The sequence below is a fragment of the Doryrhamphus excisus genome, chromosome 3 (assembly GCF_030265055.1).
Source record: "Doryrhamphus excisus isolate RoL2022-K1 chromosome 3, RoL_Dexc_1.0, whole genome shotgun sequence".
In the NCBI taxonomy this organism is placed as follows: domain Eukaryota; kingdom Metazoa; phylum Chordata; class Actinopteri; order Syngnathiformes; family Syngnathidae; genus Doryrhamphus; species Doryrhamphus excisus.
This window is the reverse complement of record NC_080468.1, coordinates 22,075,855-22,101,852: the sequence shown is the minus strand read 5'-3', so window position 1 is coordinate 22,101,852 and position 25,998 is coordinate 22,075,855. Positions and strand designations below refer to the sequence as shown.

Genomic DNA, 25,998 nt, shown 5'->3' with positions numbered 1-25,998 from the left:
GCCAGAGCGTACGTGTCTCTCTTTATGCGCCACTTGTGCGAGCCTGTGGCCGACGGGGCTGAGACGTTCGCCGATGGTGTCCCGAGGGAGGGTTTGTGTCGCCAGCCGGTGCTGACTCGCATTGGCGTCATGTCGCTCGTTAAGAAGAAGGTATTGCTATCTATTACCCTTCCTGGTTAGGATTTGCTGTTATTTACATTGACCGTCTTTTCTGCATATTGCGATTAGATTCAGGAGTTCGAGCACATCAACGGGCGGTGGAGTCTTCCAGAACTCAAGCCTGAGGTCAGCGTGGACAAATCATCCTCCTCCAGGGCGTCATCTCCGACCGTAAAGACGACAACACCGACCCCGACCGACGCCAGTTCCAACAACACACCTTGCACCTCCAAACCAGGTAAGCAAAGAAAGGAAGTGCGCCTATTTCCCAGCAGGGGGCGCTACTTGCTGTGCTTAGGACACAGCAGGTAAGTTGATGGAGGTTCTGCGGTTGTCCATTCACAGCAACACCTGCTCCGACAGACAAGCCTGAAAAGAACGGGAAGGAGGCAGAAAAGGAGGAGAAGGAAGATGGCGAGGCCCAGACGGATAGAGACGGAGTTAAAGAGAAAGATGAGGGCAAAGATGAGGATGCAAACAAGTCTGAAGAGGGCGAAGAGGTGAAACAAAAATTTAATTTCTTTCATAACAAATATGTTTTTTCGCACTAGAATTCTATGTATTTATTATTCTTATTCCGTCCTGTATTTTTGAGGCTCAATACTTGCACATTTTTCAACCTATTCAAACCATTCCAACATGGCTAGCAACTGGAATGTTCCAAACAATATCACATTTTCCGCAACAACATTCATTCATTCATTGATTTTCTACCGCTTTTTCCTCATAAGGGTAGCGGGGGGTGCTGGAGCCTATCCCAGCTGTCTTCGGGCGAGAGGCGGGGTACACCCTGGACTGGTGGCCAGCCAATCACAGGGCACATATAGACAAACAACCATTCACACTCACATTCATACCTATGGACAATTTGGAGTCGCCAATTAACCTAGCATGTTTTTGGAATGTGGGAGGAAACCGGAGTACTCGGAGAAAACGCACGCATGCACGGGGAGAACATGCAAACTCCACACAGAGATAGCCGAGGGTGGGGAAAGACAAAATAAGAAGCCAAAAAGTTACCACTTCCACACTCATTCATTCGTTTTCTACCGCTTATCCTCACGAGGGTTACGGGGGTGCTGGAGCCTATCCCAGCTATCTTCGGGTGAGAGGCGGGGTACACCCTGGACTGGTGGCCAGCCAATCACAGGGCACATATAGACAAACAACCATTCACACTCACATTCATACCTATGGACAATTTGGAGTCAACAATTAACCTAGCATGTTTTTGGAATGTGGGAGGAAACCGGAGTACCCGGAGAAAACCCACACATGCACAAAACATGCAAACTCCACGCAGAGATGGCCGAGGGTGAAATTGAACCCTGGTCTCCTAGCTGTGAGGTCTGCGCACTAACCACTAGACCACCGTGCCGCCCCTCCGCAACAACATTTCCATTGAAAATAAATGTAATTTTTGCAAGGTCCATATTTCTCAACCGAATCAAATGGTTCCAACATTTGTTTCAGCACATTTGGGCAATTTTCCACATTCCAAAAAAATTCCAGTTTTCCTGGAAAACACTAACTCACTTGGATTTTTAGCTACTTCCACAATTCTCAACCGATTTAAAACATTCCAGCGTCAAAATCTTGTTGTCCACTCTCCACGGAATCACAGAATTTTTTTCAGTGCAGCATTACAGTTCAGCTTCAGCTCTTCAGCCATACAATTTCTACAAAAATCACATTTTCTACATTTCAGCTTTCCTCGTCACAGACTGCATCACCTGATCCAAAAAGAGAGGCCAACGAGGAGGCAAACTCGAATGAAGAGGAGAAGAAAGAAACAAGTGGCAGCCCGACAGATGAGCGGAGTACGCAAGAGAAGAACGCAGCCGAGTCCAAACAAACCATCAAACCAGAAGAGCGCTCCAAAGACGGAAAAGCAGGTAACTTCAAGAATGGCGTCAGAGTCAATGAAGTCCAAAAATGGAAGTGATGACTCATCAACTTTGTGTTTACAGACGGAGAGAAAGCCGACGAGAAGCGGGAAAAAGACACGGAAAAGCCCGACAGAACGCTGTCGCAAGGAGCTGATGTTACTGACGCCAAGAAAGGTGCGTCATCCTGTCAAAACCCGCTCATCCCATCACGAGGATTCGTTTCTCTGAAATCCGTCTCTGCTCCTTGTTGACAGAAGATGTGAAAAGTGACAAGGATGCTGGGAAAGAAATCAAAGAAGCAAAAGTGGACGTCGCCCAGGGTAACGGGAAGACGCCCGCTGAGCGACCTCGCTTCATGTTTAACATCGCTGACGGCGGCTTCACTGGTTAGTCTTTCGTTATGAGATACCACTTACAGTATTCCCTCGTTTATCACTGACTGTGATAAGTGAATTTCTGCAAAGTAAGATGCAATATTAGTAAACAGAATGTTTTACTAATTATAGCATAGAAAACCTGTTTATGACTTTCTGAAAAAATTTTTTTCCCATTATTAGAGCCCTGTAGACATGAAATAACACCCCTATATTCCCCGTTACACTCGCATTATTCTTTGCTTATATCACATTGTGCAAGTCTAAATGGGATCACTGCAGCCACTATAAGCACAGCAAGATTTGTTTGTTTCTTTCTGCATTTTTCTGATTATGGAGTCGCCACAGCGGATTTTTTCATCACTGAGTTAATTTATTTTAGACTTTAGAAAGGGTTTCAAACAGCGTGTAGACAAAGGGGACAAAGTAAGAACCCCAAAACGTACCACTTCCACACAGAATGTGAGGAGAACTGTTACATTTTCACTACGTCGGACATGGCCGACTCCATGCAGTGTTAAGGTAATGTAATGTAAGCTTATGTCTCATCAGTGTAACATTACTGACCCCTAGTGACAGAATAGTACATATGACGGGTCTTTATTGGATAATAATAGGCATTTAGTAATACATTTTGTTTACATTTCACAAACTTGCATAAAGAATAAACATAGAAATGACATGCTGTTATGTTATATCAATAAAATAAGGCTGCAGAGTGTGTTTAATAAAACACAATACAATACAATACATAAATAAAATAAAAATATACCTAAAAAGTAGCATCAAATTAATTCTGTTGTAACCCTGTGCTATGTAGAAAATACAACTAACTTGATTTTTTGCAATTAAAGGAGACGTACAATGTAGGATAATTGAAATGATTAGAATTGGCATGTCCCCATGTTGCCTGGACCACCTCTTTTACGTCCTGGCGTCTCCCCCACAGAGCTGCATACTCTCTGGCAGAACGAGGAGCGCGCCGCCATCTCCTCAGGAAAGATGAGCGAGATCTGGCATCGCCGACATGATTTCTGGCTCCTAGCGGGAATCGTCATGTATCCTTGACAGCTGTTGCCCTTGTAAAAAAAACCCACCCCCCAATCTGTTCTGTTTTTCTGGCAGCCAGTTGAAAAAAAAAAAAAAAAAAAACTAAGCCAGCCAAAGTTTGGTCAAACATGAAGTACATGTTGTTCCTTATATTGCGTCAATTAGGACCGTGTAACAGTCACATAAATCTATTTTCATTATCCATTCTTTTTGAAAAACAAGCTCTTGTTTTTCATTTTCAAACGATTATGAAATCCATCACTCTTGAAAGTTAGTTTGAGCTGCCATAAAATGGCTGTTTGGCATCTTCGCCGTGTGGACAAGAGCTCCACAAAAAACTAGTGCTCCCATTTTTGGCTTTATTTGGGCTGCGCTGCCATCAGGCCATGAGCTTGGCCTAAAGCAGGGGTGTCCAAACTTTTTCCACCGACAGCTGAAGGATGTCACAGGGCGCTTTCATATCACAAAGTAAATAATAAATAATAAATGTGCAAGCGATGGCTAGTTTTGGTCAGTCCAACACATAAACTGGTTCCACTGTTTTGTATATATAGTATCTCATTAATAATGAAGTTGATTTTGATAATATGCCAAAAGGCACTAACTATAACAATAACTATAGTTATCTATATAACTATATATAAGTTAGCTATAATAACTATAGTTATAACTATAACAATAACAAATAACATGAGCTGTAGGTGATGACGATGGCCCCTGGGCCGCACTTTGGACACTTAAAGTACTGTAACTCAGGGGTCTCAAACTCAATTTACTTGGGGGCCACTGGAGCTAGGGTCTGGGTGAGACTGGGCCACATCAGGTTTTCCAAAAAAAAAAACAAAAAAAAACGCATTTATTAAAAACAGAAAAATATACAAACTTTTTCAGTGCTTTGGTTCCGATTTACTACAATAAAAGCTCTGATAAAACATTCCACTGTTCTCAAATATCTTCATTTTTATTTTTCTGCACAAAATAAGATGAAAAATAAATAAACAAATCAAGAATAAGAAAATCAATCAATCAGTAATAAATAAATATAATAATAATAATAATAATAAAACAGCAAATAATAAAAACTTTAGAAACCACATATAGTTGGTGGGTAGACAAATTATTATTTTTTCAGATTAAAATGAACAAAGCATTATTAGAGCCCTGTAGACATGACAAAACATGACTATAGTCACATTTATACTCTTTTTATTTACAACATATTGCGCAACTGCAGGGTCTTGAGACACATGCTAACTCGCAAACTAGAGAGCTAGCGACCTAAACGGTAGCCTTCAAGTTATTTCCTTTAAACTTAAATAGCCAAAAACTTACCACTTCCACACGGATAGGGAGGATAACTATTAACAGTTATTTAACCTTTAACATGAACATTAATCAAATGTAATATTTTTTTCTGGGTACATGATACCATACAGCATCCATATTAAACTTTCATATCAAGGCGGGGGCCGCAAACTAGTGTCCTGCGGGCCACATTTGGCCCACGGGCCGCGTGTTTGAGACCCCTGCTGTAACTCAAAACTACATCTATTAGCTTTGGATGCAAAATTTTAGTTGGCCGAAACACTAGCATGTCGTGGCCCTTGACCTCCGCGGCAGCCATGGCTACGCTCGGTGGCAGGACATCCAGAATGATCCACAGTTTGCCATCGTCAACGAGCCGTTCAAGTCGCAGGCCAACAAAGGCAACTTCCTGGAGATGAAGAACAAGTTCCTGGCTCGACGCTTCAAGGTAGTGCTCTTTATCTAAAATACAACCTAAGACACATGGGTTTGATTTTTTTTGTTGGCAACATTTTCGTGTAGACATTTTTCATCTCCTCTTAAGAAAGACACTTTTTAGCACTTTGATGTCATCAATCACCTGACTAAATGTCCCAAGGCCCACATTTTGGCACGAGCATTTTGCTGACTGCAGCATTTCTAGGAACGACTCTCATCCTGTTTTTAAACTGCCTCACATGTTTCGCATCCTTTAACATCCTCATTTATTGCATCCTCATCTGACAGCTCTTTAAGAGTACGCAGTGCAATCTGTGGCTGTGTCTCAAATGGACTACTTCTGTCAGCGCACTTCAATAAGTATACTGTGTACACTGTGTACTTACTGTAGTTCCTGAGTGTGCAAAGTATGACAGTGTCATAAATCCAACAAAACAACAATCACAATATTCCCCATACAATATCTGCCAGATTTTTGTTCCCCACTGAAAAAACATGTTAATTTCTATTTTTTTTGCCTTATAATCAAAAGTGTCAGAAGTGTTCACCTCCCCTTCCGACTAAAGTAGAACTGCTTGTTGGCGGGTCAGCATTGGCGCCTCCACATTTCTTTTCTCTGCTTAATTAAATTAAATTTGTTATTTTTTTATTTTGATTGTAACTTAAATAAAAAGTAGTTTGATGGCGGTGTCTGCAGGGGGAAAAAAAGATGAATCCAACAGAGGGCGCTGTCTGACAAGTCTATTAGCTCACATTTTCCAGCAGGAAGATGCTTTAGCATGTGATGTTGTTACTGTGCATTTTACTGTTTGTCTGTATTTGTTTCTTAATGTGTAAAACTGAATTTAAAATGCTAACTTTGCTAACTGTGAGAAGTAAGAGCAGAGATGACCAAACATTTTCCGCTGATGGCAGCATTTTGAGCCACTTTGAGATTTTTATTCATTCATTCAGAACATGCAAACTCCACACAGAGATGGCCGAGGGTGGGGAAAGACAAAATAAGAAGCCAAAAAGTTACCACTTCCACACAAAATAGGAGGAGAACTCATTCATTCATTCATTTTCTACCGCTTATCCTCACAAGCGTTGCGGGTATGCTGGAGCCTACACCAGCTGTCTTCGGGAAAGAGGCGGGATACACCCTGGACTGGTCGCCAGCCAATCACAGGGCACATATAGACAAACAACCATTCACACTCACATTCATACCTATGGACAATTTGGAGTCGCTAATTAACCTAGCATGTTTTTGGAATGTGGGAGGAAACCGGAGTACCCGGAGAAAACCCACGCATGCACGGGGAGAACATGCAAACTGCACAGAGAGATGGCCGAGGGTGGAATTGAACCCAGGTCTCCCAGCTGTGAGGCCCATGTGCTAACCACTCGAGATTTTTGTAGAATTTTGTAGAAAGGCTCCAAAAAATTTATACAATTAAAAATAAATCTTTGTTTTATTAGTAGTTATTGGTGTCAACATGGGTCGCACGGTGGACAAGTGGTTAGCATGTCAGAAGATCGGGAAGACCTGGGTTCGAATCTCTGCTTGGTTTGCATGTTCTCCCCGTGCATGCGTGGGTTTCCTCCAACATTCCAAAAACATGCTAGGTTAATTAGCGACTCCTAATTGTCCATAGGTATGAATGTGAGTGTGAATGGTTGTTTGTCTATATGTGCCCTGTGATTGGCTGGCGACCAGTCCAGGGTATACCCCGCCTCTCGCCCGAAGACAGCTGGGATAGGCTCCAGCGTCACTTTTTGGATTAATTTTACAGTATATGTACAGTGTGCCAGTGGCTGTCTGGTTCAGAGTATTACGCTTAAAAAATTTGAGGGCAAAATCCGGTTTCTGTGTACTGTATTGTGTCATACTTCCCAGTGTGAAGGCACTTAAGCACTTAAAGAAAACAAAGGGAATGTTGGAAGTGCTGAAGTTTGCTGAATTGTGTTGTTTTTGTTAGCGACTTCATAAATAAATAAATCATACTGATAGTTTAGGAGCATTTGTCTCTTTTTTTAATCCCCAAATTTAATCCCCATTCATTGAGGTTTTCAAATGAGGTTCATTCTGAGAAAATAACAACATTCTCCCATCTTCTAGCTGCTGGAGCAGGCACTCGTCATCGAGGAGCAGCTGCGCCGGGCGGCCTACCTAAACATGACGCAGGACCCCAGCCACCCGGCCATGGCGCTCAACGCTCGCTTTGCTGAGGTAGAGTGTCTGGCCGAGTCGCACCAGCACCTCAGCAAGGAGTCCCTGGCAGGCAATAAACCAGCCAATGCTGTTCTACACAAAGGTCAGCGAGGTCGCGATTGGTACCTGGAGATCATCACGGATAGTCCGACTTTTTGGGTCATTTGTTGTTGTCGTTGCAGTGCTTAACCAGCTGGAGGAGCTGCTGAGCGACATGAAAGCCGATGTGACCCGACTACCGGCCACGCTAGCCAGAGTCCCACCCATTGCCGCTCGTCTGCAAATGTCCGAGAGGAGCATCCTCAGCCGGCTGGCCAGCAAGGGCATGGAGACGCACACCCCCCAGGTCAGTGCCACCGCCGCCGCCCCCCCACCCCTCTTCGTTTCAAACAGCCACACTCAAACCTGTGCAGGCTGCCAGTGGAAAAATGATGGAGGGCAGCCAGAAAAAACACAGAGCCCATCAACCTGCTCTATTTCACTCCACAACTGCTTACTCAGCACATTTTCTTCACCATCTTTAAACACTTTACAATGTTATTCTCATTTCCACTCCTGCTTTTTTTTTTTTTTTTTTCCACCCCCCCCCCCTTCTTCACGGATGCCATCTTGCCTGAACTTCATTCCTCTTCTTCTTCCTCCCTCCTTTCAGCCCATCCCTCCCGGACCTTACGCCACCCCTCAGAACTACGGCGCCCCCTTCACTCCGGCCCACCTGTTGGGAGGGGCCAACTACAGTCACATGCCGCCGGGATCCTTCATATCAGGTCCGTGAGCGTTAAATTCAATAGCTTTTATTAATAATATTATTTTTAGGAACACTATATGGAGTCATCTGTTACACTTTAATCAGGCCATTTTGATCAATTGCTTGCGTGTGTGTTTGTTGATACAGTGGAACCCGTTTATGCCGACTTGTGGTTGTCGACATAAGTGGTTGTCGACATAACCGACGCCATTTCCGATTGGTTTCCTCCATTTGTGCATATTCTAATTTTAATTCTTGGGTTTTCATATAGTTTATAGTCTTATTTAATAGAGCTATTGAGGTGATTTGATTACATGTTTTGACTAGAATGACGCAAATTCTATGTATGCATTTTATTAGCGGCGGTGGTAGAATCTTGTCATGGGGCACACGTTGATGGCTTTTTCACTGTAAATGACATGTGCTCGTTTTTGTAGCTTTGGCAGTGTCACGTTCCATGTTTGACTTTGTCTTTGCATTGAAAGTTTGTGTCCACTGGAAATGTACAGCGTTGCTGTCGTTGTGGTTCTGGAGGAGCGTTTTGTCAAGCTTAAGCATGAGCGCCCCGTGAAAGGAAAGACCAACCAAGTGCTGGAAAGGACTACGGATGTAAACAAAGCAGGCTACAATCTCAATAAACGCCTCCAAGTGTGTCGTATCACCCTTCTCCATCGCCTTACCCGGATGCACATGGGCGGACCCCCTCCCCCGCCCCCACTCCCACCTTGAATGACACCGCAGCAACATCATTTGTGAGGACGTCAGGACATCTTGCAGCTCTCTGTGTAGCGTCAAATCAAGCGATGATGGCAGCACACATGTAAAGGAGAGAAGAATGTTCAAATCCTGCTTTAGTGTTTCTGGAGCTGATTATTGACGGCCTCCGCCGATGACGAGGGCAGAAATCCGGCCAGAATGTTGCTCCTATTTAAAGATATCATCTGAGGCATTCCATCTTTGTGCGGATATTATGTTGTTGTGGAAAAAAAAAAACGTCTCGGCAAAGATTATAAAAAGTAGAAAAACACTCTGGGAATTGGAAAAATGCACCGCGCAGCTCAATCGGGCTTCTAAATGTCAACATAATCCTTAAATGTGAGCGAGCGATGCCTTCCGCAGGAGCTCTGTCAATGTCATCTCCTCCAGCAGCTTCATGGTCACTAAGCTTTACAATGGAGTCCATATGGGGGGGGGGGTTATCATGTGGCTGCCAGACAGACACCTGAAATAGACATTACCGGAATGACTGCTATATTAAGACATGTCCGACATGAAGACCTCAACACTCCACGCTCGGCAGTAATCAGACGTTGCGCAACGATAAAAGAGCACGCTGGGGGGGCCGTCAAAGCCGTCTGAGGACTCATTGCTTTTTCAGGAATGTGCACGTTCTCTCCGTTGACTTCATTTTGGCTCTCCTCATTCTGCAGTGTGTTGGAGCTCGCCGGACCGAATTTATATTCTCATAATTAAATCGGTAACGGCATGTGCTGACCCAGACGCACTCTGTAGCCGAGGTGCGTTTGTGTATAGGAGATGTGGTGGAGATAAGTGCGAGAATCTGATCTTTCCCAGCGGCTTTGCCCCCCAAAAGAGCACGGCACCCAGCTCTATCTTGATTTGTGTAATTGTAGCCTGAAACATCTGTCAAAGGCATTGCATTTTTTGGAGGGCCAAAAAAAAAAAGCCTATCTGTGAAAATGTCATTATCCCCTGGCCCCGCCAAGAAAACATCCAAACTTTGTATTTTGAGCGGGAGACGCAAAACCACAGGAGGCACTGTGCTCGTGTAAACGTCGTCTTGTGCAACCTGTGATGCGGCGCGGAGACAGAAATAGCCGTGAGCCACCCTTTGCGTGATCCAAGCATCCTGAGGTCTGCGTGCGTTTATATGAGGCCGGCGTTCGTGATCCCTGATTGGGGTCCTGACCCGCTTTGGCCTACACTAAAAAGAGAAAAGTGAGCCGGAGTTAAAACAACAAAATCCAAAAAAGTTGGCCGCCATCGTGCTCCTATTATATCCCATTCCCATGTGACCCTCGTCCAACCCCCCTCACTTGAGTATATAAAACATGCCCAAAAATATGCCTGCTGTGGTCACCTCGCATCTCCCACTAGAGCTGTACCCTGTGAACCTGATGCTCCACTCCGTCCATTCCAGCCTACGCAGGGAGCCATAAGGAGTCCCCCAGACAATACATGCTGCTTAACGTGGACCGTCTATGGTCTGCAAACACCTGCCCCCCCCCAGATGCAAGCAGGACACACCTCCCTGACAGCTCCAGTAGCCTCACCTCCCCCTGCAGAGGAGGCAGACAAAGTAGATTTCCCTGCAGGGACCAGTAAAGTGTCACATTATCCTGCCACCCAACCCCCACCCCACCTCTTCAAGCCTCCACTACAGTCTGCCGCTTGTCTGCCCCCACAGAAGCCGCCGCTGCTGCTGCTGCTGCTGCTGCTGGGGCCACCGGGGAAGCCGCCGGGGGGGCGACCGCTGTCGGTGTCTGCCAGAAGACCAAGGAGCATGATGTTGTGCAGCGGCAGCGGGTGGTGGACCTGTGGAAGGACGGCAAGTCTGAGGGGGCCATCGGACTGGAGCTGAGGATGCCCAAGTCCACTGTGCACAGCATCATCGTCAAGTACCGCCTCAGTAACACCGTGGAGAATTTGCCTCGGAACGGCCGACCCAAAAAACCATGAGTGCGTGCGGAGAACGGGGGGGCAGCATTCCAACAAATTAGTGCTGAAATCTGACTGCGGTGACCAGAAAGCACGTTGGGAGAGCAGGCGATAGAAGCGCTGCAGAGCGAAATCCCCACTGCGAGGAAGAGGAAGCTTTAAAGAAGAGAGAGAAGCAAATGGTGCATTTGGGGGGGGGGGGGGGTGAAAAGTCAAGCAAAAGGAATGATGATGTGGACAAAAGCAAGCCTGGCAAACCAAGAACATGACATTAAATCAGGAATTCAAAGACAACTTTTTTCGACATAAATTCCTCTTGATTTCTGACTCTTTGTCCAAAGAGTCCCCCCCCCACGGATCAATTCTTCATCCGACTGCTGACTGAACGAGAACTTTCTCCTCGCACTGACCCTGTACTCCCTCATTCCTCAACAGTCCTCCTCCGTCCATGCTCCGCAGCCTCCCCCCTAATACACACATACATATAGAAGTGTGTGTGTGTGTGTGTGTGTGAGGCCCACACAGCGCCTCGCAAATACCGTAATGTGTCTGCTGACTAACTGACTGAAGAAAGACGAAGGCGAAAGTTGCGTTCGATGTTTTTCATGGACTTTCTGGCCAAGCGTAAACAGCTGGCACACTACTTTTATTATCGCGGCTTGGCTGTTAAAGAAGTCTGGAAGTCCACTTTCGCTTTGGAGGAGTGATGAAATCAGTTCATCAAGAATCATCGGAATCAGACACGAGTGAAAAAGCCCTGCTATTCTTTGGCTCGTGTCTCCATTCGCGCACTTCCATACTGCGTGTCTTTTTAAGTGCAAGAAGCGGTCGAGACAAATCTTTCCACTCCGTCTGTTGAGTGCTTCGGTTTCTTCACACTCATTGTCGGTACCCCGATGTTGCAATCAAACAGTTGATTGCGTAGTGGTGTACGCCCCTCAATAGTTGCCATTTTGCCTATGTAGCGGAAGGTCCATAATTTGTGCCTCAGCTGAAACCTGGGGGGCTTGCAAGGCACAAAAAGTCATAACCAGTGTTGGGGAAATTACTTTAAAACCATAATTACTATACTATATATTATAGTTACTGGTTAGTTTCTGAATTACTCCTTCATAAATGTAATTAGTTACCAGGGAAATTATTATATTTCTTTTTTGAAAACCCTTCAAATATGTAAAAGTATTCGAACCAAGCTTTGTAGCGATGTTTTATGAGATTTGAGCTAGGCTGACCTTGTGACTTGCTGTTCTCTACCAAAACACTCGGGGGCAGTGTTTTCCTGAGATTCATTCATTCGTTCATTTTCTGGAGCCTATCGCCAGCCAATCACAGGGCACATTTAGACAAACAACCATTCACACTCACATTCATACCTATGGACAATTTGGAGTCGCTAATTAACCTAGCATGTTTTTTGGAATGTGGGAGGAAACCGGAGTACCCGGGGAAAACCCACGCATACATGGGGAGAACATGCAAACTCCACACAGAGATAGCCGAGGGTGGAATTGAACCCTGGTCTCCTAGCTGTGAGGTCTGCGCGCTAACCACTTGCCCGCTGTGCCACCGAGATTCATTCATTCATTCATTTTCTATACTGCTTATCCTCACAAGGGTCGTGGGCATGCTGGAGCCTATCCCAGTTATCTTTGAGCGAGAGGCGGGGTACACCCTGGACTGGTCGCCAGCCAATCACAGGGCACATTTAGACAAACAACCATTCACACTCACATTCATACCTATGGACAATTTGGAGTTGCCAATTAACCTAGCATGTTTTTGGAATGTGGGAGGAAACCGGAGTACCCGGAGAAAACCCACGCATGCACGGGGAGAACATGCAAACTCCACACAGAGATAGCCGAGGGTGGAATTGAACCCTGGTCTCCTAGCTGTGAGGTCTGCGCGCTAACCACTCGACCGCTGTGCCACCGAGATTCATTCATTCATTTTCTATACTGCTTATCCTCACGAGGGTCGTGGACATGCTGGAGCCTATCCCAGCTATCTTTGAGCGAGAGGCGGGGTACACCCTGGACTGGTCGCCAGCCAATCACAGGGCACATTTAGACAAACAACCATTCACACTCACATTCATACCTATGGACAATTTGGAGTCGTCAATTAACCTAGCATGTTTTTTGGAATGGGAAAACCCACACAGACAAAGGGAGAATATGCAAACTCCACACAGAGATCGCCGAGGGTGGAATTGAACTTGGGGTTTCCAGATGTGTGACGGTTTAACCACTCGTCCACCGTGCAGCCCTTTTGTACAAATAAAGCGTACTAACAGAATTACTTGACTTGAGACACAGCACGGATCTTTTGTTGATACACCAATTATCTGGATGACCAAGCATCCACTTTAGGGAACAGCAGGTTTCCCAAGGATGCCACAGCTGGCTTCCATCTTGCTTTCCTCCACAAATAACAATAAAGTAAGGGTGTAAGATTGTGAAATGAAATATATACTGTAACATCTCGGCATCAGTGGGCATTGATACAGTGGTCAGTGCGGATATTTACAGTGTAAAGGGTGATTGTACCCTTTGACTGACTGGCGACCAGTCCAGGGTGTACCCCACCTTGGCTCCAGTATACTCCCTTGACCCCATAAGGACAAGCGGCATAGAAAATGAATGGATGGAAGGATGGATGTTCAGCCAATATTTCTTTCGGGAATGCAGACGAGCATGTGACAAAAGAACGCCGCCGGTGTCTTGCGGCCGGCGTGTGGAAGCGGCGCTCATGCAAATGGCTTGAACCTCTTGATTTCCTGCTCTAACTCTGAATTGACAAACTCCAGCAGTGTGTGGATTTATGAAAAGCCTCTTCAAGTCCCAGCTGGAGCCACTCTACACTCTGAAGTCTGAGCTCCTTGACAGTGCAGAAACACACGCTCGGTCCAGAATAGAACTTTCTGGCACGGCTACACTCGCCGAGTTGAAATGCTGCATTTGTCTGCCAAGATGGCAGCGCTCTCGTCCATCAGATAGCAGGCGGGACCTACAGGGGAGAGCTTTTTTATTACCTGCTGGACGTGAGAGGCTTCATCTGGTGCAGTCGGTCCTGAGCGCCAGGACCGTTACGAGTGAATTTTTCATTGTTACACGCGATGCGATCGACCCCGTCCTAACAATATTCGCTGCTACTGTCCAATCAAATTGGAAGCGTGTTGTCAACAACACAAAAAAACAGCTCGGCATGAAATGTTAGCAATGTGACGCATCAGCGCGGCTAACATTCCAAATCATGATTTAACAGTGTCCTGGAATACCGCAGGTGGTGCCCTCTAGTGGACAAGCTTCATGCCGCCATGTTTGTTTTAGCGCCCCCCAGTAGATCATCTTACTGCTTCACCCAGTCTTCACCTCAATTTGTTTTGCTTCTCGTCTGATACCTGACCCTCCTTTCTTTCTCTCTCTCTCTTTTTCTCTTTCCATTCCCTTCGTTGGCCCCCACTGGCAAAGCGCCATGTTTTTAGTTACTCACCCCCTTCGGATTCCAGAAGCGCACATTTGCGGCCCCCCTGTGCATGTCTGCTGCTCGCTGCTCTCCTTCTTTTCTTATCACATCGTTGATCTGGAAGTACTGTTATTACATTTTATATCTCTCCCGTGCGTGCGCTCGCTCGCCGTCTATTCACGGTTTTTTTGTTTGAAGAAGGAGCTCCAAGCTCGCCGTCAAGAATATTGAAAAGAGCGCACAAATGTATGTGCGAAGCGCACTTATTACTGCATATTGACGAATGAGTGGTTTCACAAGCGGGAGTGCCGCAGGGCTCCATGATAGGCCACTTTATCTTTGCAAAATACAGTCAAATTTTGAAATGAAAACTGAACTTTTTTAGCTACAAGGCTTTTCTTGCCAACGCGAAACCTTCGCACCGCACTATGCCGTTGCGGAAATAACAAAATAACGTGGAGTAGCAGCATGTAAGCTAACTGATGAAGTGGACGAGCGAAACAAAGACCGCTCACATGGTCTCTGACCTTGTGTTACTTTTCAACAAAATGTGAACTGGGAGTCTTGCCAAGCAAAATATACAGACGTATAATGGATTTCGGGGGTAAATACAATTGTAGACACAACAAGTGAAGTTAAGAATGCTTTCAATTTGTCTTGTGTATATAGTTCATTGTTGTTTTAAGTGTTCTTTTATATTAAAAGTATTTTCTTCTGCATTTGTGCGTGTGAAAGGCAATGATATATGTCGGTATACTGAACAGTATTGTGGCTTGGTCGAGCACTGATGCTGTTGTAGTAGTATTGTAACCTATTTTTTTATATGTTGTTTCCATTTACAGTAAACCTCGGATATATCGGATTCAATTGTTCCCACTGGTTTTGTCCGATATAAGCGAAATCCGTTATATGCGTATAGCGGAAAATGTCCGTTTTACGCATATATCGGATTTATATCCGGTATATGCGTAAATCGGATTTTATCCGTTATAAAAAGGCACTTCCTTGACTATGTTTCCAATGTACCTGGACGCGCAGGCAACGCTGCAAACGCTGCAAATGACGTCGTATAGCGGCCTGTCACGATTCGGCGAATCGGAGCGCCACGATGCGGCCATCCGATATATGCGAGGGAAATTTAATGGAAATGCATTGGAACGGGACTGGAGATTTTGTCCGAAATAGGCGAAATCCGTTATAAAAAATCCGATATATGCAATGAATTTTTATTGGAAATGCATTACAGAAAAATTGGTTCTTTTTTATCTGTCCGTTGTGAGCGAATTTCCGATATATCCGAGTGTACCTCTGCTTTGTATACTAGGAAACATATTTCACCTCAATATTTTACATAAACTGAGGATATACTATGTATTTGATATGATTTTATAATTTTACTGTCTTACAAAGACATAAAAAATCCACAACCTTTATTGTAGGGTTATTGTAACAGACAGAGAAATAAATGTTGTACATTAATTTGTATTTGATTGAAGGAAATAAGTATTTGATCCGAATGCATTTTTGATCCGAATTGAGCAGTTTCCCAAAGCAGAACTTTTCCAAATCCAAATGTTTGACAGTCAGGATGGTGTTTTTTTGGGCTCGTATTCAGCATTTATCTGTCTCCGAACGCAGTGATTGGACATGATGCCAAAGAGCTTTATTTTCACTTATTCATCACATTCTCCCAAGCTTTGTGTCAATCATTCAGGTGTTCATTGTCAAACTTCAGACAAACAGGATCTGAATCCATGACATTAAAGTGTGTTGTGTGTGACTGTGCTCCCAACTCCCTTGACATCATTAACCAGATTATTCTACTATCTTGTGATGATTACACCAATAATGGTCTCTTTCTCTGATGGTCTTGTAGTCCATTCCAGTCTTGTGCAGGTCTACGATCTCTTTGGTCTTGTTGAGAGGTCTCTTGGGAGGTTTGAATGGAAGAGACTGTTTCTGGGACAAGTGTCTTTGATGCACATAATGAGTTGAATTAGGGATGCTTTCTTAAAGAGACAGGACTTACTTACTCAGAATGTTTGCTGGTTGGTCAAGGGTCAAATACTTATTTCCTTCAATCAAACACTAATTAACTTTATTTCATGTATGGTTTTTTTTTACTTTTTCTTTGTTACAATAAACCTACCATAAAAATCAGGGATCTTTTAACTGTACTCCAACAAGACATGCATGGATATTCTTCAACGAAACTCACTTTGTTCTCCTTCCTCCACCCTTGCAGTGCTCAACGGGCCCCCCATGTCTGTAAAGAAAGAGCGGGAAGGAGGTGAGCTGCGACGGGAGCAACGCAGCGGCGAGGTCATCTGTATTGATGACTAGGTTAAACACACACACACACACATGAACACATACAGTGTTAAGAATAACAGATGACAGTGACTTACTGACCTGCTTGTGATTGTAGTCGCCACACACACACACACACACACCTCCAGACACACTCCCGCAGACTTACTGTCCACGCACGCACACACGCACACGCAATTCTCTTCCTGTGCTTGTCTGCCTCAAACCATGATACTCCTCAATGAGCTTCTGACCTCTCTACACAATCTTTGACCCCACCTTCTGCTTGCATGTCCAATGAAATTCACCCCCCCTTATGTCCCAGCATGCCTCCATCATCAACAATACTTCCTTCCCAGCGCTTTTCCCCAAACACTCACATAAAGTGCACCTCGCTAACTGATCACGTGACGGCATGGAGTATTTGCCGCCATCCAATTTTCTTGTTTGGTTTTTTTTTCCAACAAAGTTTTGTAATATTTTTGTTTGCGTACTTTTGTTCTTTCGTGTGAAGAGCTTCTACCAAATTATTATTATTTTTATGTTCTAATGAGGAATCAATGAACGCATTGTCGTTAGTTCACTTAAGAGAAAACGAAGAAGTTTGATATTTAACTTCAGAAGTAGAATTCTCCTACCTACACACACACACACACATATTACTATAAATATATATATATATATATATATATATATATAAGTGATAGGAGGTATGTAACACTAAATATCAACTTTTAGCAACAGGAATGGTTCTATAAAATGACTTTTATACGCTGCATCATTCAAAAGAAGAATAAAAAGACGCCTTAATTAATAAAGTCAACAAAATTTATAAACTTCATTCACAAGCTGATGTCAACCTTTCAATTTGACTCATTTTATGTTGAAAATAGAAAAAAAAAGGCCAGAAAATCATTTCCGTACAAATATTTGCAACACAACCCCCCACACTTCCACCCCCCCCCCCAAAAAAAAAGCACTTATCCACTTTTGCTTTCTTATTTTGTTGTTGTTTTTTAAAAAAAAATGTCCACATGTTGGTCGCCAATGAAAGTATTTACATTTTCTTTGTTTGTTTGTAATAAAACCCAATGAAATGAAACTCGTTCAAATGTCGACAAAGGGAATGATCGTAAAGTTCATTTAAAAAAAAAAAAATTTAACTATCCATGATAAAAACAAATTGTGGGACACAATTAGACATATGACTGTTTGGTGTTGCGTTTTGTGGCGTTCCCCAAATCAGGAAAACGTAGTTGTGGTGACCATGAAGGAGTAATCTATTTCAGGTTACGACTGTTAGTGGAACTTTGGCTACAGGAAGCGCAATGTGTTTTTTTGTTCTGGTTGTGGAAAACTGGACCAGCACTACACCGTTGCAATGGTACTTTGAGTTGAGATGAGACTCCAACCACCTCCAAATCTGAGGCCGTGGTTCTTTGGAGTAAATCTTTGGTGTCTTGGGAGGGAAGGCTGGATCTGGACTAATGCCGTCGTTGTACTGGTTCAGGTTTCTACCCTCACCGATGATCATAAGTTTTGTTTTTTGGGTGACTGAAAGAACAAGATCTTGGATCCAACCAGTTCCCTTCGCAGGGTGGCTGAACGGATCTTGTTAATCCTGGAGCGATCCATCAGTTAAGTAGGCTCTGGCATCCGGTCCGGAAGCCTTTCAGACACCTCCTTGGTGAGGTATTGTGTGGGGACACAACCTAGACCTCGGATAGGTTGGAGGGATTATACAGAGATCGGAAAGTCTAGGGTTCCCACCTGAGACGACTTGACCCTGGATAAATGGAAGAAAATTGATGGATGGGTGATGGATAATGAAGTCGTTTATATAGGAACAGGAATGTGATCTGAAGTGGAAAACTTAAGTGGTTACATAAAAATCAGTCTTCAGGATTCCTGGTGGAACTTTCTGGAGTTGACATCAGGCCCCTTTAAAACTCCACACAAAATAAATGGACTCTTCCGTCCAGCTTTTCATTGACATTTCTGGCCCGTTCGTTCTCGTCTTCGTGCTTCAAAAGTTCACCGAGGCGTCCATGATATTTTTGATTTGATGCTCTTCAGGGGCAATAAAAGGAAAATTGAGGAAAAGAAACAAGCACTTGTCGAGCCTTTAAAAAGACAAATGGAATAAATACAAAAAAAACATTTCCGTTTATGCTTTTTCCTTCACATTCTTCAGTATTTTGCTTTGTGAAGCCATAGTACATAGTACATAGTACATAGTAATACCTTCAATATTACACTAATTTGCTTTGTCGCCTAAAACACAAATCCAAAATGAGGATGTTTTGTTCATATCGCTAACATATATTTCCTTACATTGGATTGTTTTTGTGGCACGGTGGTCGAGTGGTTAGCGCGCAGACCTCACAGCTAGGAGACCAGGGTTCAATTCTACCCTCTGTGTGGAGTTTATATGTTCTCCCTGTGCATGCGTGGGTTTTCTCCCTCCCACATTCCAAAAACATGCTAGGTTAATCGGCGACTCCAAATTGTCCATAGGTATGAATGTGAGTGTGAATGGTTGTTTGTCTATATGTGCCCTGTGATTGGCAAGACAGCTGGGATAGGCTCCAGCACCACCTGTAACTCTCGTGAGGAAAAAGCGGTAGAAAATGAATGAATGAATTTTTTAGAAAAAACCCTACAGGGCGGCACGGCGGTCGAGTAATTAGCGCGCAGACCTCATAGCCAGGAGACCAGGGTTCAATTCCATCCTCGTTCATCTCTGTGTGGAGTTTGCATGTTCTCCCTGTGCATGCGTGGGTTTTCTCCGGGTACTCCGGTTTCCTCCCACATTCCAAAAAAACATGCTAGGTTAATTGGTGACTCCAAATTGTCCATAGGTATGAATGTGAGTGTGAATGGTTGTTTGTCTATATGTGCCCTGTGATTGGCTGGCGACCAGTCCAGGGTGTACCCCGCCTCTTGCCCAAAGACAGCTGGGATAGGCTCCAGCACCCCTGTGACCCTCGTGAGGAAAAGCGGTAGAAAATGAATGAATGAATGGATTGGTTTTGTGGCACGGCGGTCGAATGGTTAGCGCGCAGACCTCACATCTAGGAGACCAGGGTTCAATTCCACCCTATGTGTGGAGTTTGCATGTTCTCCCCGTGCATACGTGGGTTTTCTCCGGGTACTCCGGTTTCCTCCCACATTCCAAAAAAACATGCTAGGTTAATCGGCGACTCCAAATTGTCCATAGGTATGAATGTGAGTGTGAATGGTTGTTTGTCTATATGTGCCCTGTGATTGGCTGGCGACCAGTCCAGGGTGTACCCCTGCACCAGCACCCCCCGCGACCCTCTTGAGGAAAAGCGGTAGAAAATGAATGAATTTTAGCATCTTTAAAGCACAAAAGGTACCCAACCAGTCTTTCAAAAAAAAACAAAATGTTTATTTGGCATCAAAAACAGTTTCAAAAAGTGTGTTGTATAAACTTTGACATTTATAAAAATAGGAATTAGAGCCAGGAAGTGTGTGTGTGTGTCAATGTTTTGTGTACTTCAGCTTGAGGAAGCGAAAATGCTGCTTTAGTGTGTGTCTATCTGTGTGTGTGTGTGTGTGTTGTCCAATCAGTGCTGATGGGGGAAATATGCATTCTGTGTGTCCGATGAGGAAATCAAAGTGTGTTCCATTGGACGCTGGTTCATAAAAGCACTCGGTCTGCTGCAGTTAAAGTGCTGAGGGCCACAAACCACAAAAACTACTTATAAACAAGAGTGGGAGTACACAAAACCACAGCTCGAAATAACAGCGTTTGTTTTGTGCAAGAAGAGAGACACGATATTACACGAGATGTGCCACTTTCATTAGATGCTTGCATTGTGTAGACGTCTGTTTTTGTCGATTAGCGTTGCCAGCTTTTGACATTGGGAAAGTGCAGAATGCTGAGTCATTGTTTAGCATCAAGCATACGAGGCTGCTGTGTCGCTACAGGCTTAATGTTGGCAGAAGGCGCTGGAATGTTGCGAGCCTTTTTTGGTCATTTTCTACATGCAAGCGTTGCCATGTGATTCGATTCCCAAAATTCTATATTTTTATTGACTTTTTCCATTTTATTGTGGCCCGTTGTGCTGCATTGCATAACACATCCCTAGTGTGGCTAAATGATGCTAAATAGAGTGATTAGGTAAAAGTGGTATTGGTCGTCGGTCATTGTTGCTTCTTCACGCTGTGATGGATAAAATACGACAAAAGGTAACAAATAGAAAGAGATGTGGTGTTAAAAAAAAATGTTCTTGTCATGTATGAAGGTACAAGCACAGCTTGTCTGTTGGCTGCATGAAGAAGAAGAAGAACGATTTATGACAGGATACGGCGAAGATAGAAATCCCCAGGAAGAGCAGCTTCCATCCCATCTGTTCCCTCGGCCGGAGCGCTCGCTTGCAGTCCCAGCGTCTGTGCGCGGCCTTTCCAAAACACGAGCGCGTTCCAGAGTCCACAACAACTTCCACAAATGTCAGGTTTGTCTTTCAAATGAGCGTCTTCGGGAAGAGGCGGCGGGAGGATGCCATGCCACAACCACCACGCCACCGGGAATTCTCCTCTGTGGAAAAGCAAACGAACGTCGCCCGCAAGCTAGCGTCCGTCTCGTCTCAGTTGACTTTGAAGATGCTGAAGACGTGAGGAGAAGCTGACGGGTTGCCCACCGTGTGCAGTCGGAAGGACGGACCTGTCATGGCGTGGAGCTCCGTGCCTTTGTCCAAACGCAGGAGGCCTGATACCTGGCACGGCTTCAGGAAATGGGAGGGGTGCGGTCCGGCCGAGGGGGTGGTGCCGTAACCTTCCATGCATTGCAACTTCTGAGGTCTCCCACCGCTGGTCACCACGTCCAGCTTGACGTACTGAGACTCCTGCTCATTGAACAGAACCTGACCACAACAGAACACAAGGTCTTAAACTTCAGACTGGAATCATATCCCAAAAACAATTTTGGCAATTCTGGCGGAATGATCTTCACATTGAAGGACGGTATGGATCATCATGTCATACCTGACAGAACAGGAAGTAGACTCCTGCTTTCTCCACAGTGAACGTGCCCTCCTCCTTGTTGTACCTCACTGCTTTGCTCATATTCAGCACTCTTTCCTCCCAGCCTTTTATCACGCCTCCTTCGCCCACTGACGCCACAAAAACAAAGCCGCTCTGAAGGCATCACGCATCTCATAGCATCTCGAGGTGCAACATCTTACCTTGCTGAGAGGAGACTTTAGTGACTGTCAAGGAAGCAAAGGAGAAGTCAATTTGAAAAGCTTTTCTGCAGACGCTAACGTGACACATCTGCCAGGACACTTACTCTCGAAATGAGACGCCGCTTTCTTCCCGTTTCCATTCTTCCCGCGCAGCGTCCCCCCTTCAGGCAAGGCGGGCAGTGAGACAGAAGTTTGAGAAAGAAAGAAAGAAAGAAAACACGCCTGTGGTCCACATCTGTATCTGTCTAATAACACTGCACTCATTTGCTGCCCTTAACACACGCAGCAGACTTCCTTTCACGTGTGTGCGTGTATATATTAATCTCCGTGCCAGCTGCTCGCCGTTTCAAAAGGATGGAGTAAAGCAGACAAAAGCATCTAAATGTAAACCGAAGACCAGACAAGAGAGATGAGGTGGCAGACAGCGGCTCTTATTGTCCAAGTCCAAGGCTTTTATGGACACCGAGGATGTAAAAAATGTCGCTGACTCGGCACCTCTTTCAACTCACGGCAACATTAGCGCTAGAAAATAGAGTTAAGTTGGTTCTTCCTGTTACTAAAATGCGCACGCTTAAGTTGACATCGACATACATGTTGACCGCTTTTGTCAACAATGAATTTTGAACCTGTGTAATAATTATCCCATTTATGTTTTGAATCGATTTCATAGCTTTATAGATTATTTTATTGTCGTTGAAATATGTTCAAACTGAGAAAATTGTCAATTATCTACCATTCTCCTCATGTCTTTGGCCAAAGTCATAAGTAAACATGCAAGCTATGGCTACTAATGATTTTGGATATGTCCATAATTATTAATGTCGATGTCAGTCAGCCAGTCCGAAGGGTGTCGAAACAAACAGGTTCCATCGTACATGGAAATGGAAATATTAGTTTAGCATCTCCAATGTGTGGCTAGCCGCGGGGAGACGCTATTTCTACTAGAACACAAGTATTATGACATGGCATAATTTTAATGTTTTGTAATAATATTTTTTTTTTGTGTCAGAAGAAACGTGCAACCTTTTTTAGAAATACCTTGTTTAATAATAGAACATGCGTAATTAAGTAATTAGTGATAGTTAGAATGGAAACCATTCATGTTGCTGTTTTTGGACTCTGAGTAAATGAACGATAAAGTTATACAATTTGAATTATTTAGTATGAATGTGTTTTTTTTTTATGTGGACAGAGATTTTTTTTAAATACCACACTGGTGGAACTGGAATCTCTGTGTTCATGTCGCCTTAAATTCTGCAGGCTAAATGTAGCAAGTTAGCAGGTAGCATCAATGTGGCTTGTTTGTGTTTAGCATGGTGGCTTCAATCCAGTTATTCAGCTTGAAGTCACAAACTGTGAATTTTGAGTTAAGTGGAATTAAAAATTAAGATTATTCCTCAAATGTATTTTTAGAGGTTCAGCGTTCGATTCCCTATATAGTAAATATTTTTTTAGATGGTAACCTCCAAAAAAAGTGGTTTGATGATTCATGCAGATATGAATCCAGCAGAGGGCGCTTTCTCACAAATCAATTCACTCAACATTTTCCAGCAGGAAGATATTTTAACAAGGCGTGATGTTATGTTGCTGCAATACTATATAATATATGACAGTTATTGTTTTTTTAATATTTATTTATTTATATGCAACCCCTCCAAATGGCGTATAGAGCTCCAGTATTCCAGCAGAGACAGCTAAGGCGTATAAATGACGGTTTTACTCTGGGACAGAAGTGAATAATCTATAAATACGGCAATGATAGGTCATCAAATATGTCTGCTTTTCACAACAAATCATAGCTGCATGCAACAAAAAAAAAAGTCAACAAGATGGCCCCAAAGCGTGCAACAAGACCTCCTTCCTGAGCCAGATGGCTTTCTGGGCTCTGGTCAGACGTGTAATTTCTACCACAGCCATGCAGCTGCCTACTTCTTCCTGTGGCAACTTTTAGCTGCGGCATGTGTGTGTGTGTGTGTGTGTGTGTGTGTGTTACCGTCTCGCTTGACTCTTTGTCCAACCAGCAGCTCTCTCTTCTCCATAATGAGCTGCACAATGGCCTTCCTCTGCCTGTTGACCTGTTCAGACACACGTTTGTTTTATTCTTTTTGCAAGCCAGCGTCTTTCTAGCCAAGAAAGCCATTTTAGTTGCTTGACAGGGGGGCGCGAGGGGGGTGTGTGTGTGTGTGTGCGTGCTTGTGTGTGTGTGTGATTAAATGGAGCGCTACTGTGGAGAAAGAATAGAGCTGAGGCTCTCTTGGCTTTCCAGACACTCACTGGCTGCCTCTCATCAGGAGTTGGCGCTCCGGTGGACACAGCGGGAAATGTTCCAGCAGCAACACTCCACGTGTCCAAGTCTGTGTGTGTGTGTGTGTGTGTGTGTGTGTGTGTGTGTGTCGCCTACAACATGATGCACTCTTTACCGCCACTTCTGTTCTACCTACAAATCCTCAGGAATGAGGAAATGCCAATGAAAAGTGTTTGCGCATCACAACATATCATAGCAACCTCTTGATATTACGCAATATTAGAGGTGAGGACGTCTGCATTGATTATTATTTGCATCAGCGTCTTACACCTAGGCATGTACGGCCCGATATCGGCATAAAAATGTGATATTGGTCATAAAAAACGATATAAAAAATGCTTTATACAACACATATGTCATGATATATCGGTATCGACTGATATCGGAAAATATCAGCGTAAAAAAAAATCGGACATCTCTATTTATAACTGTTACTGCCTTAAGTGGTTAACACAATAAAGTCCTAAATTCCAACAATAGCGCTAGAGTTATGCTAAACAAAGATCGTCTATGTGACGGGAGTGTTCTGCTCTTTAAGCAGTTATGAATATGTGAGGCATTGTGATATTCAGCCACTGGTTAAAGGACCTAAGTGTCCATCCCTGCACACTCAACATTTTGACCATTTGAGTGCAACATCCGGGTACTGCCAGTGCACTTATGCACGAGAAAAAAATCTATATGTATAAATGTGTGCGATTTGCAACACAGTCTTTGTATTTTACGTTATCAATTGATTACTTTGGGCTGCAAAAAAAAAAAAAAAAAGTTTGCACAACATCAGTGACGTCACTGGCTGTCACGTCTCGCCGCGCATGCACGAGTGGAGGCTTTCCGGTAAAAGATATTAAAAAAAAAGAAGAAAAAAAACAAGCAGCACCAAAATAATGAGACATGGCGGCCCACACTTGTTGACAGGTTGAAATGCGGATTTTAAAAAGCACACATTCCCGTAACACACACATCACCAACGACTTGCACGACAATTCACTTAGTTACAAAGTCTTGCTCCAAACCTGCTCCAGGCGGTCCTGGAGGATGTGGAATGACTGGGACAGGTCCCGAGTCTGGCGCCAGGTCCACGCCGTGAAGAGCGCGCTGCAGGCGGCTACGGAAAGAGCCAGCAGGGCCAGAGAAGCCCACAGAGCCCGCAGCCTGCGCCTCCTGTGCACGACGCGATGCATGCTCACGGTGCGCCGATCACCCCCAGGCGAGTCCTCGGATCCATTCCAGCTCGTTAATGAAGAGCGGTACTCGCTAATTGGGGGGGCATCCTGCTGAGGTCCTGCAGCAACTGTTGCATCCTTTTAGTCTGTTGCGGTCCTCGTCCTGCTTTGGGGGCTGCGCGCACGAGCACCGACCGGGGGGGGCTCCCAAGCTGAGTTCTGATGCTGAGAGCCTCGTCCTCCCCTCTTGTGTCTCTGCACTTTTTTTTTTCTTCTTCTTCCCCCAATCAACTTCAAAAAAGTGGAAGAAGAAAAAAATGTAGCGTCGACGACTTGGACAGTTCCTAAAGTGTCCACATGAGGGCAGCAGCGTGTAAGGTAAGACTGCTCACTCTTGACCTTTGAATGACACCGAAGTGTTCCTGAAAACGTTCTTATGCTTATGGAATAGAAAGACAAAGGGCCTAATGTGACGAAAACATTTTTTAATATTTAATAGCACTTTGTATTGTCACCTGTAACACTGTTTTTAAACTAGCATGACATGTACGTATGTTTAATGTGTAGTGCAGTTAGCATTAGCGCTACATGTTTGCTAGTTGGGTTGTCCAGCAGAAACCCTAGTAGTAGTAGTAGTAGTAATAGTAGTAGTAGTAGTAGTAGTAGTAGTAGTAGTAGTGTGTGTGTAAAGACAAAAAGC

At 44.2% G+C, this 25,998-nt stretch overlaps 2 protein-coding genes across 7 annotated transcripts in view; one reads left to right on the top strand and one right to left on the bottom strand.

Moving 5' to 3' along the window:
* The window catches only part of chd3 (chromodomain helicase DNA binding protein 3), a 48,238-nt gene extending 22,240 nt beyond the window's left edge, over nucleotides 1-25,998 (top strand). For 2 of the 6 annotated variants that reach the window (XM_058066136.1, XM_058066139.1), the window contains exons 29-40: nucleotides 6-150; nucleotides 229-397; nucleotides 505-659; nucleotides 1,868-2,054; nucleotides 2,130-2,222; nucleotides 2,303-2,434; nucleotides 3,372-3,480; nucleotides 5,093-5,225; nucleotides 7,320-7,515; nucleotides 7,595-7,758; nucleotides 8,065-8,179; nucleotides 10,589-16,477. In XM_058066136.1, coding sequence (XP_057922119.1) covers nucleotides 6-150; nucleotides 229-397; nucleotides 505-659; nucleotides 1,868-2,054; nucleotides 2,130-2,222; nucleotides 2,303-2,434; nucleotides 3,372-3,480; nucleotides 5,093-5,225; nucleotides 7,320-7,515; nucleotides 7,595-7,758; nucleotides 8,065-8,179; nucleotides 10,589-10,860 — 1,870 coding nt within the window. In that variant the 3' untranslated portion in view covers nucleotides 10,861-16,477. Of the gene's footprint in view, nucleotides 1-5; nucleotides 151-228; nucleotides 398-504; nucleotides 660-1,867; nucleotides 2,055-2,129; nucleotides 2,223-2,302; nucleotides 2,435-3,371; nucleotides 3,481-5,092; nucleotides 5,226-7,319; nucleotides 7,516-7,594; nucleotides 7,759-8,064; nucleotides 8,180-10,588; nucleotides 16,478-16,552 lie in introns of those variants that run through there. The other 4 variants (XM_058066141.1, XM_058066138.1, XM_058066137.1 and 1 more) reach the window with 4 other exon arrangements.
* On the bottom strand, nucleotides 17,607-25,841 carry tnfsf12 (TNF superfamily member 12). The gene is made up of 6 exons (XM_058066142.1): nucleotides 25,149-25,841; nucleotides 23,821-23,902; nucleotides 21,932-21,988; nucleotides 21,828-21,851; nucleotides 21,628-21,755; nucleotides 17,607-21,506 (listed from the first exon to the last, which is right to left on the bottom strand). Exons 1-6 carry the CDS (start codon nucleotides 25,314-25,316, stop codon nucleotides 21,231-21,233), a joined length of 735 nt encoding a protein of 244 aa, XP_057922125.1. The 5' UTR covers nucleotides 25,317-25,841; the 3' UTR covers nucleotides 17,607-21,230.

Excerpts from the sequence above, each read along its gene's own strand:
- tnfsf12 (XM_058066142.1), bottom strand. The coding sequence starts at position 25,316 with ATGCATCGCGTCGTGCACAGGAGGCGCAGGCTGCGGGCTCTGTGGGCT. Across the intron at positions 23,903-25,148 it reads TCCAGGACCGCCTGGAGCAG|GTCAACAGGCAGAGGAAGGC; the intron begins GTTTGGAGCAAG and ends GTGTCTGAACAG. Across the intron at positions 21,756-21,827 it reads TAAAGTCTCCTCTCAGCAAG|TGGGCGAAGGAGGCGTGATA; the intron begins GTAAGATGTTGC and ends TTGTGGCGTCAG.